Source organism: Solanum pennellii, chromosome 10 (assembly GCF_001406875.1).
Source record: "Solanum pennellii chromosome 10, SPENNV200".
NCBI lineage: Eukaryota > Viridiplantae > Streptophyta > Magnoliopsida > Solanales > Solanaceae > Solanum > Solanum pennellii.
The window spans coordinates 75245372-75266451 of NC_028646.1; the positions used below are offsets into that span (position 1 = coordinate 75245372).

Here is a 21080-nt window from a genome sequence, read left to right on the forward strand (position 1 = left end):
GAAAACGTAACATGATAAATGTATATTTATATACAGTATAACTTTACGTAGCTCGTGAGAGCTGTATTTTGTCTACTTTATTTCACTTGACCTTTTAATAACAATACAAATATATTTTATGCAATCACATATAATGAACGTATAACAAGATAAAATGTTATACGATGATTTCATTTTTACTGTGTAAGTGATATAAAATTACTATTTTAAATAGACCTCTAATTCAAAATAAAATAATTCAATAAAAGACATAATATAGGTAAACTAGACTATAGATATATAATAACAAAAACATCATAAATTATACAAAAATCATAAAGTCACTTAAAGTCCAAAAATAACAAACTACTTAATAAGCATAATTTTGCAATAATTAGTCAAGGCAACAAATAAAACACTCCTATTTATTAATCTTTTATACAATTATATCTTTCGACCTTCATATTTTTTACGTGTAAAATAAATTACTTGATTTTTATACTAAAAATATTAAATTAGATCTACGAGGTCTTTGATTAACAACCCAAAATGACTTTGTGGTAGGTAAAAACCCCAAAAATAGGAAGAAAAAAAAGATAATAACTTTAAGTATTTCTATTAATATACAATACAAAAAAAAAAAAGATCCCACAAAAATCTATGTTTATGTATAAAAAAAACAATTTCATCACTTCAACACAGTTGACACGTTGAATCTGTAGCTTTCGATTAGTTTTCTGTTTCTTTTTTCTTCTTTGTTAAGGTTCTTTTTTGTTTACACAAAGATTACATAGAGTCGCCTAAAAGTTGTTCTTATAGGCTTAGATCACCAATATATGATCTGGGTATGATCTATATTCTGTAAAGATCCGACCTTTATGTGAATTTTCTAGGTTTGATAGCTTCTAGGTCTTAATTTTGACTTTTCTTGATCTGGGTAATTGTTATATTTCTCTATCTAGAGCTAAAGATGAAGGAAAAGCTAGGGTTTTTAGTGTGTGTTTGGTTTCTTGTAATTGGGTCTTGTTTGGGTAGATTTGTGGTGGAAAAGAATAGCTTGAGGGTAACTTCTCCAGACTCGATCAAAGATGTGTATGAGTGTGCAATTGGGAATTTTGGGGTTCCACAATATGGAGGAACTATGGTTGGTATTGTTATGTACCCTAAAGCTAATCAGAAGTCCTGCAAGGATTTTGCAGATTCTGATATTTCATTCAAAACTAAGGCTGGTGGTATGCCTGTTTTCGTCCTTGTCGATAGAGGAGGTAAAGGTTCAATCTTTGCTGCACTTTGAATTGACTTAGTAGAGCTTGGTTTAGTGATGTTTGTTTGAGTTCATACTGAGGATGTACTTCATCTGTTTGGTGGTGTGGATTATATAGATTATCTTAATTTTTTTTTTGTCTATAAATTGTGTAATCAGATTTCAGGTTTGTTAATGTCATTTAACTATGCTTCAATGGGCTCTCTATATATATAGCCATTTCATTCCCATACTAGATTGCTTTCGAGGAAATTAGATTCTATAAATCTGCACTTAATCGGACACCGAGTTCAATTCTCTAACACAGAATAAAAGACTTGAAATTCTCCTGGAAAACATTGGACTCTTCCTATTAGTATGCCTATTTAAATTTCTACTTTCTGTTGTCAATCTTTGAATATATTGAAGATGCAGTAGCACAGTGTTTATATGTTGAACAGGAGAAATTATTCCTTCATCGGTAATTTCTAGAATTGGAAATCATTGATGTAAGGAGCACAGTTCAGATTATTCTGATGCCTTTTGAAGTTGGCAATGTTTTGTAGTCTTCTTGTAACAAGCATGCACTTGCTTTTGGCTCTTCCAGTGAACCTGAGGAAATGTCATCCATGTTTGTTTTTTATGTGCCTGGTTTTGCTAATTAATCTATATGTTGTATCTGTTTCAAGTTCAAACTTCCACAAATGCTCCGCCTGTTGTTAATAAGTATTTAAGACTGGGTAACTTGTGATGGATGGCCAAAGTAGAGCTTGTTAAAACTGTGTATGTATCTAACATGTGTCTCCTTTTCCTTCTGTGTATACTGCTTCACTGTCAGACTGCTATTTCACACTTAAGGCTTGGAATGCTCAAAAGGCTGGAGCTGCTGCTATTCTTGTTGCTGATGATCGCAATGAACCTTTGATTACCATGGACACTCCTGAGGAAGAGGATGCAAAGGCAGATTATCTGCAAAATATAACTATTCCGTCAGCTCTAATTAGTCAATCGCTTGGGGATAGCATCAAGAAGCAACTATCTAAAGGGGAGATGGTTAACATAAACCTGGATTGGAGAGAGGCTCTTCCGCATCCTGATGAAAGAGTTGAGTACGAGTTTTGGACCAACAGTAATGATGAGTGTGGTCCTAAGTGTGAAAGCCAGAGAGAGTTTGTCAAAAACTTCAAAGGGGCTGCCCAGATACTTGAGCAGAAGGGGTATACACAATTCAGTCCCCATTACATAACTTGGTATTGTCCTGAGGCATTTATTTTGAGCAAGCAATGCAAGTCTCAGTGCATCAACCATGGGAGATACTGTGCTCCAGATCCTGAGCAAGACTTCAGCAAAGGTTATGATGGGAAGGATGTTGTTTTACAAAATCTGCGCCAAGCTTGCTTTTATAAGGTTGCCAATGATAGCGGGAAGCCCTGGTTGTGGTGGGACTACGTCACTGACTTTGGAATCCGGTGTCCAATGAAGGAGAAGAAGTACGATAAGGAGTGTGCAGATCAAGTAATCACATCCCTTGGTAGGTTGGAGTTTCTCGTTTTTGATGTTTCCTTTAACAAATTTCAGCTCATGCACATTTTTTCCAGTGTAAATATGCATTTGGTGTTAGAAAAATATATACGTTTGATGTTAATGGTTCAATGTGCTAACTGCGATTCATCTTTTCCTTGTAACATAGTGGTGATGATTAGTAATTACTGTTGCTTACTGTATTTTGGTAGTATTTCTGTCTTCACATCCTTGTCCATGAGCAGTGAGCACGGGGTCTTAGCCTCTTATGTATAGTCCAACTCCCTGGTCCACCATCTGAGGCTAACTTTACTAAATTGTTATTTTTTGTGGATTATAATATCTTCTATTTTAGTCTGTCTAAGGCTCAGTCTCTTAGTTATAACTGTTCTATTACACAAAGAATACTTTTCAGCATTATATTTATGTCTTGTTTAGATGGTTTGATTTACAACAGTCTGAAGACGAGCTCAGATATAGTCAGACTTCCTGATAACACATGATTGTTTTCCCACTTGGGTTGTTGTGCTCTTATTGTACTGATGCATTTAGATCTTTCATTTAGTTCAAATGTCTGAAAGTGTCATTCACCTTTTCTTTTAAAGCTTAAGGAATAGACCTTGTATGATTTTTATATATTGTTTGTTAATTATATGGTAGAGCACTAATTAATTGGCCTTGTTCTTTGTGAACTCGAGATTTTGTCCAACTGTTAACCTTGTTATTTTTTCCCGGAATGGACACAATAGGTTTTGATGTAAAACAGATAGATAAATGTGTTGGAGATCCTGAAGCGGATGCTGATAACCCTATTCTAAAGGCTGAACAAGAAGCTCAGGTGTGTCAAAAAGCAAATGATGGGGAAGCTCTTTCCCTGACCTTCTTGACTTTTATTGTTTCTGAAAGACTTCTTGAACTTAATTGTTACTTTGGCATTGCTGCATTCAGATTGGGAAGAACTCTCGTGGAGATGTGACTATCTTGCCAACTCTTGTGATAAACAATAGGCAGTACAGAGGTATAACTCAAAGTATTCAAGTGAGACTGTGAGAGGGTGCCTAGTCTAAATAATAGAGATTCTTGACTTTTTGTGTTATCTACCTTGTAGGCAAGTTGGACAAGGGAGCTGTTCTGAAGGCCATTTGTTCAGGTTTCGAGGAGACAACTGAGCCTGCAATTTGCTTAACCGATGGTCAGTAATCTTTGATCATTTCTTGATCTTTGACGACATCATAAATGTACCAATTGTCATTCTTGCAGACCCTGTCTATCCAATTGATCATTTTCATAAACTGGGGAATCATACTTATTTATTTTTTATATCTAAGGATCCCGAATTTTTCTGTAATTCAGACTCGAAAACCACCAACCAGTGCTGACAGATCTTGCTCTAGCTTTATCTGACATATTTGAACTTGTGATTTGTTGATACACAAAACTTACTTAGTTATTATATCAAAACAATATTTTTTGGTCAAAATAGGCTTCAGGATAGTACACAATCTCTATGATCTCCGATGTGGTGGTATTCACAAGTTGTTTTTCATTTCTCAGATATACAAACAAATGAGTGCTTAGAGTCCAATGGTGGGTGCTGGCAGGACAAAGCTGCCAACATTACTGCATGCCGGGTATTCAGTCATTTGTCTGTTGACTACTGATATGATAGCATTATTGTGCATCTTTATGTCAAATTTAGTGCTAGCTAATTTTCCTATGACGTACATTATTATGGTCCAGGATACATTCCGTGGGAAAGTCTGTGAGTGCCCGACGGTTCAGGGAGTAAAATTTGTTGGTGATGGTTATTCTCACTGTGAAGGTACTTAAGACTCTTATGTTCAAAATCTTGGTCACATAAAGTCTCCGCTGTGATGCATATGAGCATTTTTTCAGAGGTTTAATCTTTTGCGGTTTTTGTGTGACAGCATCTGGAGCATTACGCTGTGGATTAAACAACGGAGGTTGTTGGAAGGGAACCAAGGATGGAAGGACATATTCTGCCTGCATAGTAAGAAGGCTCCATTCAAGCATAATTACCTTCAACTTGAACTTTACTCTCCGGCGTTACCCCTTTTTTTTATGGGGGTGCTTACCTCCTCCATATCATCTGGTTTATTGAAGCAGCAGGCTGAAACATGAAATGTTTTTTTTTTTTTGTGTGTGAATTGATGCTATAAAATTAGTTTTTTCTTCTTTGAATTACCCCCTCTTTTTCTGGCCCTCACAGGTTCTATCTTAAGTGATTTAACTTTAGTTATTTCTCTTTGATTTACCCCATACCGTCTCAATTTAATTCAGTGAACAAGGACATTAAATGTTTTATCCCTATCTTGTCAGGATGACCACACAAAGGGTTGTAAATGTCCACCAGGGTTCAAAGGAGATGGAGTGCATCTTTGTGAAGGTATAGTGAATCTGTTACTCTATAATTTCATTTTTCGAAATTTGCTGATGTTGTTACCATTATTATAACTCACAGTTTTCAGCTATTAAAATCTTCTTTTACTCTCATCTACTTGAAGATTCAGATCTTTGTTGTCTTTGTTTGCAACAAGAAATTTTCCGTGCTCTTCTTCTTTGTAGAAACGTCATCTTATTCTCCGTTTCTCTGTCCTAGAAAAACATTATCCTGTATATATCCCCATAGAGATGTATAAATAGGAATAACCTTGCTCGTTATTTTGTACTCCCTCTGTACCATTTTATGTGTCACATTACCTTTCTTTGTTTTGGAACTATTGGAGTTCTTTTCTTAGTGACATGACCTGTTGGGACGGCATTTGATAAAAGAAGTTTCTTCTTTATAAGAAGAGAGTGAATGAAAAGACCTGCGGAATTCTCACCTGTTTTATTTAAAAGGATTATTTTGGTGAAAAGGCATATATTTGGTTTACATGTTAAAAGCTTTTGTTGATTTGTTAATTTACATATCCAGTCTAACAGGAGTCCCAATATGAACAATAATTTGATGAGATCCAAAGTTTTTTAATTGTACTGTTTCCTCTTTTTCAGATATTGATGAATGCAAAGAAAGGCTGGCATGCCAGTGTCCAGATTGTAAATGCAAGAATACCTGGGGTGGTTATCAATGCAGTTGCAGCGGCAATTTATTGTACATGCAAGAACATGACACTTGTATAGGTAAATTTTAAGTTCTCATACATGTTGCTAATATATGTTTAGACATGGATGAAGCTAGTTAAATGTTTATATGATGGTTGTGATGCTCATTTAGATGCTTTTATCTATAACAGAAATTGAATTTCACGAGCAGCTTTGAGCTACTGTGATTTCAAAAAATCTGTTGTATTTTAATCTGTAAATAATTTTCAAAAGCTGCAGGCAATGATGGAAAAGCAGCATTTAGCTGGGGTCTTGTTTGGGTTATCATCTTGGGTTTGGCAGTTGCAGGAGCTGGAGCATATGCCGTGTACAAGTATAGGATCCGGGTATGTTTTTTGTTATATATGTTCTTATTTTATCATTTTTTTGTCACTTGCGACATTAGGCTTTGGGTACACAACAGCAGAAATTGGAAATCTAGCAGTAATGTGAGTTAGGTTACCGCAGTTATTCATAAATGAACTCTTCAAAGTGTTGTGGAAAGAAAATGGCCTTCCAGAAAAGACATACAATACTGCAAATGCCAGAATCACCTATGATTTGGATTCTCGAATATAAACAACTTCACATCTTCTCAAAGATTCGTAATAGCTTGAAATGTGAAAATCTAATCATTCGAGTCCCCCTATTGCAGCTAATATCCCTTAATAAGTAATCTATTTTGTTTTTGCTCAAAATGATGAAAGCTCTTCAGTAGGTGATGAGAAGGGTGAGTATTTACCTATTTGTTCCACATAGGAAAAGGTCGTACAAGTTCATTCTGGTCTCATCCTGTGCTCTGCAACAGATACGCGGCCATTGCTTTTGATGCAATTCTAATCATGAAACATGTATTTGATGTTATTTTTAAACTTTCGTGATGTATATAAAATCTGAAAACCTTTGTATATGCAGAGATACATGGATTCAGAGATCCGTGCGATCATGGCACAGTACATGCCTTTGGATAATCAGGGAGAGGTGCCTAATCACATATCCCACGGAAACGTCTGATAATATTCCATTGATAGAACGCAACATCAAGTGATATCGCGATCAGCTCTTTTTCCAGTTCTTTATGCTTGTGTCATTCTAGTGTAAACTCTCACTGTTCAGCGAGGTTCTATTTATGTATATGTTTGTCATAACAGTATACACATAAACTCCCAATTATGATAGGGGAAATTTTCCGTATCTTCTTTCACTCGAACAAACTGTGTCACCACTGGTAATGTCCGTAAATAGTAAAATTAATTTTTATGTGTTTAACCAAACACTGATTATATGTTTAACTCATACATTTATTGATTTGCCGTAAACATGTAAATATTTTACCTTATTAATAATGTATAGCTGAGAAAGAAAATAGAAACACAAAAGGGAAGATCAAGTTCTCATATTTCTTCAAGCAGTTGAAAATGTGGTCAAGATGTCACAAGATCTGACCAACAAAGAACCCCAAACCGTGGTCCATAACATTACTGTCTTGCCTTCGAATACACTGTTACAAATCTATACATACACTAAATAGAGAGTAACAAGAACCAACAAACTACAGCAACACATGCTACTCCAAGTTTTAATGTTTAGTATATGTACAACATATAATAGAGGTAGATGCATGTCCGTTTTTCGAAGAAATTTCTCAGGCGTGTTTCCTGTTAACAAAGTCGAGGAATCCCTGCCACAAACTACCATAGTTATTGTACTACAGAATATACCAAGCCTCGAGTAAAACCAAATTTTCGGCATAACAGATAAGAGGCAAAGCTAGTACTAAAATGAATCTAACTGAAATCGGAATAGTGAAAATATGCTGCTCCACTAGTTTGAACTTTGAACTAACAAAATCCTAACCAAACCACAATCCAACTAAGCCCAAATAAGAAGAAAACAACAACAAAAGGAACCTGGCAAAAAGTTATGGGCAAAGAGCTGCCTCCGTAACTTTAGTTTTTTAGTTGAAAATAAGTAGATCAAATAAGCTAAAGATCTTTTAAAAAAAAAAATAAATCAAATAAGCTAAAGATCTTTTAGTACCTGAAGTATTCCAACTGCTGCAAATTTGTCTGACATGGTCTTCGACTGTGTTGGGTGAAACTTCAAATCTTGTAGTAAGAACTCCACATTCTGAAACCATGACAATACATATAATTGTTGGTCATTTTGCATATCAATGGATAATACTAAATGATCAAAGACTACAGTTGTGGGGGTAGGGGGGTGGGGAGCAATGAGATCAATCTAACGTCAACTAATAAAAACTGAAGGCAAATTACAGAAGAGGTTCAAAATTCTTTACAGAAGCAAAAGCTTGTCTTCTATAGTTATTCAAGGAGTCAAACAGTGATGGCCTAAATCGTTTGTTTACATGCAATTATAAGTCAACCCAGAACCCCCCCCCCCACTTTGTGAGATTTCACTGGGTTATTTGTTGTTGTAAGCTCAATCATCCTCCATAAGTCCGTCATCTGACATTATTTTGTGGTGTGAGTGTTAAAATAACCTAGTCGCAACCTTCCAATAACAATTATTGTGTAGTATTATCTTTGATATCAAGATATGACTAATTCGAGATACTTTTTACAAAGGTAAAAAGTTAAGAGCACATACCTTAGATGTGAAGCATTCATCCCTAAAGGTGTAGTTTACACCTCTAAGTTCCCCTGTCCGACAAAGGTCGTCAATGAATAACTTCACATGCACAGCCTGACAAAGACACAAAAATGTTTATTTCAAATGACGCTAACAAAGTAAGCTAATCCTTATCAAAGTCTAAAACATACATCTCGACTAGTTTTTTGTCTATCAAATGGATAGCCGAAAACAAAGGCCCCCAAGTTAAGTTCAGAAACCTGCACTTAAAAAGAGGAAGACAAGAATTACTTGATAGGAGAAGAGAAAAGGGATGATGAAAGTTTGCATTCAGCACCATTCATTACTATTTCCGAAAGCAAGTTTTATTTTCATCTAAAGCTGATGTATCTACCATGCATATTCAAGTAACTTAGAACGCAACTGCATTTAAACTTCTTTACAGTAGCGCAGTAGTAAAATGTGAAGAAAAGAGAGAAACTGAATGGAAGGGAGCAGGGTTTATAATAAAACGGTCGTCGTTTGCAAAACAAGTGTTTGAAATTAGAATCTCTCACATATAACTGCTCATGCTGAATTAGATTATAAGTAGCAAGAAGTCAAGCAACAAAACTATATAGCTACCTAAGAAACCACAATCATCGGAAATTGTGGTTTACTAGATAATGAACCTTACCAGACCCTGTAAATCTTTGGCCATCAAGTCTATATTTGTTTTCTTGCGGAGGAGAACACTGCATATACCCAACATTTAATGTCATTTCTTCTGACACAACAATGTAATAAAAATGAACATGGAGCAAATTGTTTCAACATAATCAAAATTTAAGATGTCTCAGTGAAGCTACATTACGCGAGAGGTGATGCAACTTTATTTGTTGTGTCCGAAACAGCTAGACCAACGTACTTATCACCCACATCCAACCCAAGAATACGGCTACTTGCAAGTGCATTTGACTTCAGTAATTCATGAAACAAGTTGGATGGCTTCAAATACCTCATCTACAAAAGTACCAACCAATCATTTAACTTGTGAAACACTTACTCTGGATTCAAGAAAATTTGTTTCCTATTGGAGGCATGATGCATCAACACCGTAATCAATTAGCATAGGAAGATCACTACACCTTCACACTTGGGCATTTTTGCGAACTCTTGAAGGATAACATTATCAACTTACCCATAAACAGATCAACGATGCTCACAAATTTGAGATAATTTGTAAACAAAGTGAGTTTGGAATTTCACCAGTACCGATATTTATACATATCCAAAAATAAATGAAAAAATCATAGGAGCACATAGCAAAAATATAAGCATTGCCACAGCCAATAAGACAAAAATCTCATTTGCAAGAATACTAATTGAGGTTAATGTTACCAAGTCCTTACCTAATAAAATTACTTGTATTGGATCCAAATGGTAAGAAATTTCAGAAACCAGTCATCTACGATTGGGAACCTAAATTCTGCCCTACATGCTTAGTTATTGAACATAGTTGCCCTCCCAAGGAAAGGGAGGAAGCTAAGGCACCAAATGAACTACCTAAACACAGGCAGGAACCAGGGAGAGTGGTACAGGAAATGAAGACTAATGGTACAGTCTAGGTTGGTCAGTTCAAGAAGCTCTGGTAGCTCCTTCATAACAGGTTACAAGTCAGCTAGTAACACAGAGTGCTCTTCTACAGATGTTGCTTCGTCGTCAACAGAATTAGGCTGATATTGCTCAACAACAGAGTGATGGTCTTCAAATGCAGCAACCTAGTGATTCTACACACCAGAAGTTGTTTACATCTACTTTACTCAAATAAAAATAATCAATTAATTCAATTAAATTAAATTTAAAATAATTTTAAGAAAAAGATTTTATGAGTCCCACCTAATTTTAGGAAAACTAGAAACCAATCAATTAATTAACAAAAAATATCTATGAAACCAATAGATTCTAGGTAAAGGCTCAAGTGATTTCGAAAGGAAGGTATTGAACACCCTTCAAAATTCATAATTGTGGATTCCGAATAAATCCATTTTTTCAAATTGAGGAGATAAAAGCAATATACAAGTATTATAAACATGTGAAATATACAAATAATAATGTTGTGATTTTCCTTTCGTCAACACCTATCTTGATCTAACACAATGGAGTAACCAAATTTGCACAATTTAGCTGATTTTTTTTTTTAAAAAAAAAATAATGCAAATCAATGCTAAGCTATATCACCCTACAAACAATAATGGCCAGCAAAAATTAAAATACAATAAACAAAAACAAACCCAAAAGTCCACCAATAACTCTGAACTTGGCCAATTTAATTGGAGTTGTGCCAAAGAAACACAACTCACCATTTAAACACAAAATTTAATAATAATACAGTGAAATAGATGATAATGAGAATAATACAGTAGATTATCACAACAAAGACTAAACAGGGATTTATAAAACAAAAAGAGATCTAGCTTACTGTCTATTGTAGTGTGTTGCTGAAGTTTGGAGCTTCCAGGTCGTCTATTTTCGACGTTGGTGGTTGGATCACGAGTCCGTTGGAGCTCGGAGGTTCACCTGAGACAACGTCGCCGCAGCTGTCCTTCGCCGGTTGTTTCTCACGAGTTCACTGGGGACTGTTTGGTTGCTCACGAGCTCACCGGAGCTCGTGGCTTTGTTGTTGTTGACAGTTCACTGGAGCCAAAAGCTAGCCGGAGAAAGAGGTTTCAGTAGAGCTCGTTTGCTGGATAATTGGAGAAGGAGGGGTTGTGTGGGTACTCCGGTGGTGGTGGCGGCGGCGGTGTTAGGTTGTGATGGAGAAGGGAAAATGAGCGCTGGTTGTTTTCTGGTGGGTCTGGTCTCGTTGGAAAACGGGTCGGTAATTTATTTTAGATCAAATAAGGATTTAATTTATTTTTTTTTAAACAAAGTATTATGAATAATGATCTAATAAGATAGATGTAATATTTTCAACATATTCAATCAAAATTAACTCAAAAAAATTCTAATATTTAAACAAATAAAAATAAGTATTTTATATATATATATATATATATATATATGTATATATATTTTTTTGAACGAAGAATGAATAAAATTTAAAGGTTATGAATTTTTAAATTGTTAGTGTCTTAATCAGTGGCCGAGCCAAAAAATTTTAAAGGGCGTTCGGAATATGAAAAAATAGACACATGAAGTAGTCGAATAGGATTTGACATTTACTATATACCTAAATATTATTTTAACCAACTAAAAATACTATAATTTTTCACCCAAAAAACTCCTTAACTATATACAACCATAAAATTCAAAAAATTTCTTAATTTTCTAAAACTCACAAAATAGGCCCTACAATTTTTCATACTCACTCTTTATTTGGTACACCTTTTGTCCAACTTTAGGTTCGTGTGGAGATTTGAGTCATTGGACTCGAAGAGACTTTCCAGATAAATTCTACTTTCTATTGTATGTTACCTTTCTTTTCTTTTTTCTATATAATTTCTATTACTCAAAACTTATATTTTGTACCGGACTCACTCTTGTATTTGTTACCATTTATATGAAATTGTTATAAAGTTTTTTCACAAGTCGATACACTTGAGTAGTTAACTAGTTTCTTCTTTAGAAAGGATTGAAAATTCAACTAGAATAATATTTAAACTTTTGATTTCCCCTCACCTTGTTTTTACCATTTAAGTGGAAAAAATCAATATCAAATATCTAAAAATTAACGAAAATATAAGACTGAAAATGTTCAATAAGCTATTAGCAATAATGAAAAAAAATTATTTATGAAAATATACAAAAACAAAAGATTAAATAGGATCTTCATTTCATAATATAAAGTTGGAGTCTTACAGCATATATATAATGCTGTAACTTCACCAATTGCAATCATCAGAACTTGTGCTGACTTGATTAAGGACAAACTAGGGTTTGAACATAGAAATCAGCAAGAAGATCATAATCAAATGTTTTAAGATCTAAATATCTTATTGAATTATCACTTGGCTCGTATATCATGTGATACGGTCTAGACATAATGAAAAATTCACCTCTTTTTGTCAGATAAAAGGACTGAGCTAAAAAATACTCCGCACGGTCTAGACTACAGCTGATAGTAAACGTCTTCGTCCAAGATTCTTTGTTCTCGTACTCCTTCATCACCCACACATCTACGTTAGTTGTGCGACTACAAATCATGATAGACAAGTTACTTTCCAACGCTCCCAACACGAAAATATCATTTCCACAAGGTGGCTCCTCCATCTTCCTCCATTTCTCATCATTCAAGTCAAAAGAGGTTATGCTCCAATCCCTTTCCATATCAACATCAACAACACTAGCCCAATATAGTTTTCCGTTCAGAAATTTACCTGTATTTATGAATCGCCCTCCGTTTGGAGGATGGTTAATTCTTCTCCAGCAATCGCTCTTTAGACTATAGATAGCGACCTCATGGAAATTATATAACACCACCTTATAATCGTCACGGAGTTTATCGTATCCAAAACCATATACGAAACGACCAAAATGCCATGATTCAATTTTATAATCACGCAATTTCTTGTACTTTCTAATAGTTGGGTTCCATATATATATTTTCTTTGCCCTATTTACAAGACAAATCAATCCATTCACGGAACCCTCAAACAAAAAAGATACCTCAAGGTTTTTCATGAGATAATCCAAGTTACATTCCTGCATGTTATTACTAGCTGATAAACTCAAATGAGACTTGATAAACTCGGGGCTAGAGATCAAAGCAAGCCAAGATTTAGAAACACACCTAAATTTCAACAGAGATTTCACCGGAACCCTTGAAAGGATCTCAACAAGAATTTCAGTGGGCATACAAGGGTTTGCGGGGTTGCTCCGATTTGGATTTTGATGGGACGACGCTGAATTTTCTCCATTGAATTTTCTTGCAAACAACCTTAAACTCTTAATTTGAAAAAATGTTAGAGCTAGTAAATAAAGAAAGCAAATAAACATTTTTCTACTTTTTTTTTATTTATTTATAAAACTGGAGTGAGAATGAGAAGACGATCAATCCTAGATTTATAGTATCAGTTACATAAGGGTAAATGCGTCATTTGAAGTGAAGAGAAGTGAACATGAAGATACGTCTCTTGCTAGCATTAAAATTACTGTGTACATGTGTCACTGGTATACGGTAAATTAATGAGTTATTTACATTAAGCACCCTAAAAAGTTTTATGTTTACAATTTACACCCTTTTCTTTTAATGTTTTTCACTTTAATTTAGTCATTTCCTTAGCAATTTTTTTTTTTTTGAATTGAATTGAGAATGAGAAGACGATCATTTCAAGATTTATAATATAAGTTACATAAGGGTAAATGTGTCATTTGAAGTGAAAATGAAGATACGTCTTTTGCTAGCATTAAAATTAGTGTGAACATGTGTCATTGATATACGGTAAATTAATGAGATATTTACATTAAACACCCTAAAATTCTTTTATGTTTACAATTTACACCGTTTTCTTTTAATGCTTTTCACTTTAATTTAGTCATTTCCTTGCAAATATTTGAGCTGATAAAAATAAAAGCATATTAAAAATAAAATGTTGGAGTTGATAAAGAAAAAAAAACAAAACAAGTTTGTTTTCATTGGTGAAAGTGTAGGTCAAATATCATAAATTTTAATTTATATAAAATTGACATAATTGTTGACAAATAAACACATATAAAGTTTAAGTTTAAGCCAAGCTAGAGGTACAATTATAAAACTAAAGCACTCCAATTTTTCCTTAATTTCTTTCAGTAACTCTATGTATGATGTCGATTCTAGATTATTTGTTTGATTTGATATTGAATGACCTTTTAATATAAGACGTTTTTTTGTCTTAAGAGTAATGGAAATAATTTAAACTAAGTAATACAGAAATAATAATAATTTATATTTTTAAAAGCGAGATAAAAATATCAGTTATTATATATGGATCAATTATGTAAAAGGCTAATAAAGGGAAAATGTTCAATATTAAAACTTAAAATGTTATGTAAATTGGGGGTAATTGAAATGTACAACCAATCATGTAATACTAGGAAACTATTTTGACTCCAGCTCAAAAATTGAAGACTTGCCTATTATTACTAGTGTTATATAATATGAGTTTAAGATTTATACAATGTCATTATAAATTATTTTTTACACCATCAAGTTATTTAAAAAAAATATGAGTAAATATTCTTAAAATATTAAAATTTTACTAAGATACATTACATGAACTACATTAATGCCATCAAGACTTTTTCTTTATTTTGTCAGAAGAACAAGACAAAAAAAAAGACTTTAATTTTGTAAGCCCAAGAACAGACAAATCAAAAGAAACAAGAAAAAAACTGTAATGTAAATGCAAAAACAAAAAAGTTGACTACTACTTCAAGCCAAAAATTATATACCAAACACATTTTAGAACTTCACCCAATTTTTCACTACTCACAATATTTTTAGAGTTGTGTTTGGAAGGTAAAAATTGGCAGTAAAACAAGGATTACTTTTCTTTCCCATTTGTACACTAAAACAGAAGGTTTCCAATAGTATTCTCAATGGGGTCTTCTAATGTTAATACTAGGTTCTAATACATATAGATACAAAAAGTTTCAGTTGTAACAAAATTGTATCCTGAAGCAAACCTATGCGCGGCTCATGTATTGTCCATTTCTAGTATCAACCATGATTTCCTCTCCTCTATTTATGAATAATGGAACGCTAACAATTGCACCGGTATCGAGGGTTGCTGGCTTTGATCCACCTGCCACAAAATACAGATCATATTGACAACCAGCTATGTATATTTGGCATCATAGTGTAGCTATATGCTAGGAAGAAGAGTGGAATATCAACGGTTGACACTGAGACGAACCAAAAGACATGGATGATATATAATGTTATACCCCTATTAGAATCGAATCACAGGGACATAAGATCTAGTTCAAAGGCGTGAAGCGTTTATGCCTCTGAAATCTCCTTCTAGGACTTCCAGTTCAATGGTTCAAGCTAGTAAACAGTAAATGATTACCTTGGGCAGTGTCACCTTTGGCGCCTGGATCAACGTCCACCACTGTCAACTTTACTGTTATAGGCAATTCAAAGTCGATCACCTACAGAAATATTAACTTTAGTTTACTGATTACGATAACAACAATATATGAAAGAGATTGCTTCTACAAGAAAAACTACAGGATCAATGTGAGAGACTGAGATTCCCAATTGACACTTATAAAGTAGAAAAACAGAAACTGCATACACTTGAAAGTTCAGCATTGGAAAATACCTTCCCGTTCCAGAAAAGCAAACTGCAGTCCATGCCCTCTTTTAGAAACTTTGCTTTATCTCCAACTTCTTTTTCATTTAGACGATATTCTTCATAAGAGGTCTGCAACGAAATTGCCCAAAGTTACCATAGAATATACAGTGAGTATATAATGGGGGATCAGAAAACAACCAAATTCTAGGTCATCCTTCGAAAAAGTGGGCAAGGACAAGGAGAATTGGAGGGAACTTGATCCACATTCCACACGAGTAATGTAACCAATTAAGACATTAGAGAGCCACATTAAACTTCTTCTTTTGTATTTTTATAGGTATTTTGCCTATATGCACCAAGAAGGTACATATATTTACAGAAAAAAAGGACTTTCACATCCCTTGAACCATGAAGGGAGACCACCAAGTTAACAGAAGTATTTAAATCATTTTCCTGTTTCGGATCACACCAAGCATACAAAAGAGTAAAACTCTAAATCCTGTGAGATGCAAAGCTATTCCTCTATTCTTATGAAGCATTTTAACCTGTCAGACTAGCATAGCTCAATCGGGATAAGAAAGGGCAGAGCCGACAACTTAAGGGACTTATGAGGTGTAACTATAGATCAGATATTTAGAACTTCACCAAAACCAAATAAATTAGCCGAACCTTGATGCCCACACTTGTACATGCTACAGCGCCTTGAATTTGGGTCTAGTTTTATGTGCCAAAAGGGTAAGATGAAATACAAAATCTCCATAATACTATACAGGCTAAAGATTAATAAATATAAAAGTAGCATCTTACACTTCAAAGGCTAATAGTAGGAAAAAGAGAATCGCTGCTACAGTTAGGTATAATCCCTCAAGTAACCAAGTCCATGGACTAGAAGATAATTGCTGCCAGGTTTATGCTAGTTCCTTTTCTTTTTTTCTTTTGGAAGGAAGGAGGTAGAAAGATAGCAGAGTGTCACTTCAACAGATTGGGATATGGGATCTCTATAAAAGTAACCTGCATAAGCATGCGCACTCTATTAAAAGTTACTGTACTTTACCAGATCCATGAAGACATACTGGGCACCATCCTTGTAGGTGAATTGCTTCGTCTCCTTGTAGATATTTGCCTCTTCTATCTGCAGGGATATTTGAATGTCAACTGAAATTTAAAATCATATAAGCAATGACAACTTGGTTGAGAAAAAGAACTGATGTCAAAATTGCAGGTCCATTATCAATGTAATAGATCTGACAGTCTTTCAGTAGATTGTAATGTATTTTATGTTCTAAAACAGGAAGGAAAGGAACTTCCACACTGCCTTCGACAGACTTTCTATTGCCTGGTAAAAGTTGAACAACAAAATTAGTTATGGCATTCCTATTAAAAGGAGCTTGCACCACAGAGTTAAGAATTCCTGCCTTTATTTTCTGAAGTATGGTTGTATAATTCATGATTTAATGCTACCATTACTTCAGTCAACAAAAAAGAGATGAGAATATTAAGCCAGATACACAATGTAAATATAACAATTATTTGAGTTGTATAAATGAAGTTTGAGGTTGTACATCCTTGCTTTATATCTTTCATTCTCAGTCCTAGAGTTTGTAGTAATCCCCACATTGAGAAAAGGTAAATGACACTTTCCATTATGTCATAATTTGATTTCCACCTTGTAGGGCGGAAAGCAAACTAATAAACTCTCATGAATCATGATATATATCTTACTTCAGCACCATTCTATAATTTTGCATAACCCGACTGTGGGTGTTATGTGATTCACTTCTTTCATTCTATAGCATCTGATTCCCCTTGACAACAAAAGCAGGGGATTCATTTAATATTATTTCTTTAGTCAATTCATAATGTGCATTATTTTTTCTCCTCAGAATAACTAATCCATCTCCAACTAAATGAGCTCTTACTCGGACGAGAGACTAGATGATGAGCATGATTTTTCCCACCTTCCAGGAAAAAGCTATATGCTAATATGATGACTACAGCAGCTGCATTACTCGGATTTCTCTTTTCGTGTGAAACTTGAACATCTAAAAATATTGTATTTATTTTCTGCCTCAACATAAAAAATTTTCCTAGTTCCAGTTGGATTAGGTCTTTTGAGATCATGTTTGTGGAAGAGGTTTGTTGTGATTTTTCTTTCGTCAACACCTATCTTGATCTAACACAATGGAGTAACCAAATTTGCACAATTTAGCTGATTTTTTTTTTAAAAAAAAATAATGCAAATCAATGCTAAGCTATATCACCCCACAAACAATAATGTCCAGCAAAAATTAAAATTAACTCTGAACTTGGCCAATTTAATTGGAGTTGTGCCAAAGAAACACAACTCACCATTTAAACACAAAATTTAATAATAATACAGTGAAATAGATGATAATGAGAATAATACAGTAGATTATCACAACAAACACTAAACAGGGATTTATAAAACAAAAAGAGATCTAGCTTACTGTCTATTGTAGTGTGTTGCTGAAGTTTGGAGCTTCCAGGTCGTCTATTTTCGACGTTGGTGGTTGGATCACGAGTCCGTCGGAGCTCGGAGGTTCACCTGAGACGACGTCGCCGCAGCTGGCCTTCGCCGGTTGTTCCTCACGAGTTCACTGGGGACTGTTTGGTTGCTCACGAGCTCACCGGAGCTCGTGGCTTTGTAGTTGTTGTTGACGGTTCACTGGAGCCAAAAGCTCGCCGGAGAAAGAGGTTTCAGTAGAGCTCGTTTGCTGGATAATTGGAGAAGGAGGGGTTGTGTGCGTACTCCGGTGGCGGCGGCGGCGGCGGTGTTAGGTTGTGATGGAGAAGTGAAAATGAGCGCTGGGTTGTTTTCTGGTGGGTCTGGTCTCGTTGGAAAACGGGTTGGTAATTTATTTTAAGATCAAATAAGGATTTAATTTTTTTTTTTTTAACAAAGTACTATAAATAATGATCTAATAAGATAGATATAATATTTTCAACATATTGAATCAAAATTAACTCAAAAAAATTCTAATATTTTAACAAATAAAAATAAGTATATATATATATATATATATATATATATATAATTTCATTTTTTTAACGAAGAATGAATAAAATTTAAAAGTTATGAATTTTTAAAATGTAAGTGTCTATAATCAGTGGCTGAATTAAAAAATTAAAAAAAGGAGTTTGAAATATGAAAAAATAGACACATGACCGAAGAAAACCCCCTTAAATCTTATCTATACACAACCATAAAATTCAAAAAAAAATTCTTTATTTTCTAAAACTCCGAACAAAATATACTCACTCTTTATTTGGTACACCTTTTGTCCAACTATAGGTTCGTGTGGAGATTTGAGTCATTGGACTCGAAGAGACTTGCCAGATAAATTCTACTTTCTATTGTATGTTAACTTTTTTTTTCTTTTTTCTATATAATTTCTATTACTCAAACTTATATTTTATACTGGACTCACTCTTGTATTTGTTACCATTTATATGAAATTGTTATAAAGTTTTTTCACAAGTCGATACACTAGAGTAGTTAACTAGTTTCTTCTTTAGAAAGGATTGAAAATTCAACTAGAATAATATTTAAACTTTTGATTTCCCCTCACCTTGTTTTTACCATTTAAGTGGAAAAAATCAATATCAAACATCTAAAAATTAACGAAAATATAAGACTGAAAATGTTCAATAAGCTATTAGCAATAATGAAAAAAAAAGTATTATGAAAATATACAAAAAGAAAAGATTAAATAGGATCTTCATTTCATAATATAAAGTTGGAGTCTTACAACATATATATATAATGCTGTAACTTCACCAATTGCAATCATCAGAACTTGTGCTGACTTGATTAAGGACAAACTAGGGTTTGAACATAGAAATCAGCAAGAAGATCATAATCAAATGTTTTAAGATCTAAATATCTTATTGAATTATCACTTGGCTCGTATATCATGTGATACGGTCTAGACATAATGAAAAATTCACCTCTTTTTGTCAGATAAAAGGACTGAGCTAAAAAATACTCAGCACGGTCTAGACTACAGCTGATAGTAAACGTCTTCGTCCAAGATTCTTTACACTCGTACTCCTTCATCACCCACACATCTACGTTAGTTGTGCGACTACAAATCATGATAGACAAGTTACTTTCCAACGCTCCCAACACGAAAATATCATTTCCACAAGGTGGCTCCTCCACCTTCCTCCATTTCTCGTCATTCAAGTCAAAAGAGGTTATGCTCCAAACCCTTTCCATATCAACATCAACAACACTAGCCCAATAAAGTTTTCCGTTCAGAAACTTACCTGTATTTATGAATCGCCCTCCGTTTGGAGGATGGTTAATTCTTCTCCAGCAATCGCTCTTCAGACTATAGATAGCGACCTCATGGAAATTATATAACACCACCTTATAATCATCACGGAGTTTATCGTATCCAAAACCATATACGAAACGACCAAAATGCCATGATTCAATTTTATAATCACGCAATTTCTTGTACTTTCTAATAGTTGGGTTCCATATATATATTTTCTTTGCCCTATTTACAAGACAAATCAATCCATTCACGGAACCCTCAAACAAAAAAGATACCTCAAGGTTTTTCATGAGATAATCCAAGTTACATTCCTGCATGTTATTACTAGCTGATAAACTCAAATGAGACTTGATAAACTCGGGGCTAGAGATCAAAGCAAGCCAAGATTTAGAAACACACCTAAATTTCAACAGAGATTTCACCGGAACCCTTGAAAGGATCTCAACAAAAATTTCAGTGGGCATACAAGGGTTTGCGGGGTTGCTAAGATTTGGATTTTGATGGGACGACGTTGAATTTTCTCCATTGAATTTTCTTGCAAACAACCTTAAATTCTTAATTTGGAAAAATGTTAGAGCTAGTAAATAAAGAAAGCAAATAAACATTTTTCTACTTTTTTTTTTTAACTGGAGTGAGAATGAGAAGACGATCAATCCTATATTTATAATATCAGTTACATAAGGGTAAATGCGTCATCTGAAGTGAAGAGAAGTGAACATGAAGATACGTCTCTTGCTAGCATTAAAATTAGTGTGTACATGTGTCACTGGTATACGGTAAATTAATGAGTTATTTACATTAAGCACCCTAAAAAATTTTATGTTTACAATTTACACCCTTTTCTTTTAATGTTTTTCACTTTAATTAAGTCATTTCCTTGCAAATATTTGAGCTGATAAAAAGAAAATGTTGGAGTTGATAAAGAAAGAAAACAAAACAAGTTTGTTTTCATTGGTGAAAGTGTAGGTCAAATATCATGAATTATAATTTATATAAATTGGCATAATTGTTGACAAATAAACACATATAAAGTTTAAGTTTAAGCCAAGCTAGAGGTACAATTATAAAAAATAA

General features: G+C 34.0%; 5 protein-coding genes across 8 annotated transcripts; 1 reads left to right on the forward strand and 4 right to left on the reverse strand.

Annotated features, from left to right (window-relative positions):
* The first annotated feature begins 643 nt into the window (after positions 1-643).
* LOC107002205 (vacuolar-sorting receptor 1-like) lies at positions 644-7058 on the forward strand. 2 transcript variants are annotated; one of them, XM_015200130.2, is made up of 12 exons: positions 644-1244; positions 2061-2753; positions 3493-3581; positions 3692-3761; positions 3852-3935; positions 4298-4374; positions 4484-4565; positions 4672-4754; positions 5084-5150; positions 5759-5887; positions 6083-6195; positions 6764-7058. In XM_015200130.2, exons 1-12 carry the CDS (start codon positions 950-952, stop codon positions 6860-6862), a joined length of 1881 nt encoding a protein of 626 aa, XP_015055616.1. In that variant the 5' UTR covers positions 644-949; the 3' UTR covers positions 6863-7058. The 2 variants fall into 2 exon arrangements, with proteins under 2 accessions (XP_015055616.1, XP_015055620.1); XM_015200134.2 differs by having other exon boundaries at positions 646-1244; positions 6089-6195.
* Positions 7059-7229: 171 nt separating this feature from the next.
* On the reverse strand, positions 7230-11330 carry LOC107002206 (putative pre-16S rRNA nuclease). 3 transcript variants are annotated; one of them, XM_015200136.2, is made up of 7 exons: positions 10905-11330; positions 9297-9445; positions 9120-9177; positions 8635-8703; positions 8462-8557; positions 7889-7978; positions 7230-7539 (listed from the first exon to the last, which is right to left on the reverse strand). In XM_015200136.2, the coding sequence occupies exons 2-7, from the start codon at positions 9443-9445 to the stop codon at positions 7510-7512; spliced, it is 492 nt and encodes a 163-aa protein (XP_015055622.1). In that variant the 5' UTR covers positions 10905-11330; the 3' UTR covers positions 7230-7509. The 3 variants fall into 3 exon arrangements, with proteins under 3 accessions (XP_015055622.1, XP_015055621.1, XP_015055623.1); XM_015200135.2 differs by having other exon boundaries at positions 7230-7529; positions 10905-11328; XM_015200137.2 differs by lacking the exon at positions 8635-8703 and having other exon boundaries at positions 7230-7529; positions 10905-11329.
* Positions 11331-12303: 973 nt separating this feature from the next.
* LOC107002207 (F-box/kelch-repeat protein At3g23880-like) lies at positions 12304-13429 on the reverse strand. Its single transcript, XM_015200138.2, has one exon. The coding sequence runs from the start codon at positions 13418-13420 to the stop codon at positions 12344-12346; it is 1077 nt and encodes a 358-aa protein (XP_015055624.1). The 5' UTR covers positions 13421-13429; the 3' UTR covers positions 12304-12343.
* Positions 13430-14862: 1433 nt separating this feature from the next.
* Positions 14863-18264, reverse strand: LOC107002208 (elongation factor P-like; the record flags this gene model as incomplete). The annotated part of the gene is made up of 5 exons (XM_015200139.1): positions 14863-15207; positions 15475-15556; positions 15730-15831; positions 16757-16857; positions 18171-18264. Coding segments are annotated over 5 exons (498 nt in total), but the record flags the coding sequence as incomplete, so codon positions are not given.
* A 1246-nt stretch (positions 18265-19510) lies between these two features.
* On the reverse strand, positions 19511-20623 carry LOC107002015 (F-box/kelch-repeat protein At3g23880-like). The gene has a single exon (XM_015199948.2). It carries the CDS (start codon positions 20609-20611, stop codon positions 19535-19537), a length of 1077 nt encoding a protein of 358 aa, XP_015055434.1. The 5' UTR covers positions 20612-20623; the 3' UTR covers positions 19511-19534.
* Between the last annotated feature and the right edge of the window lie 457 nt (positions 20624-21080).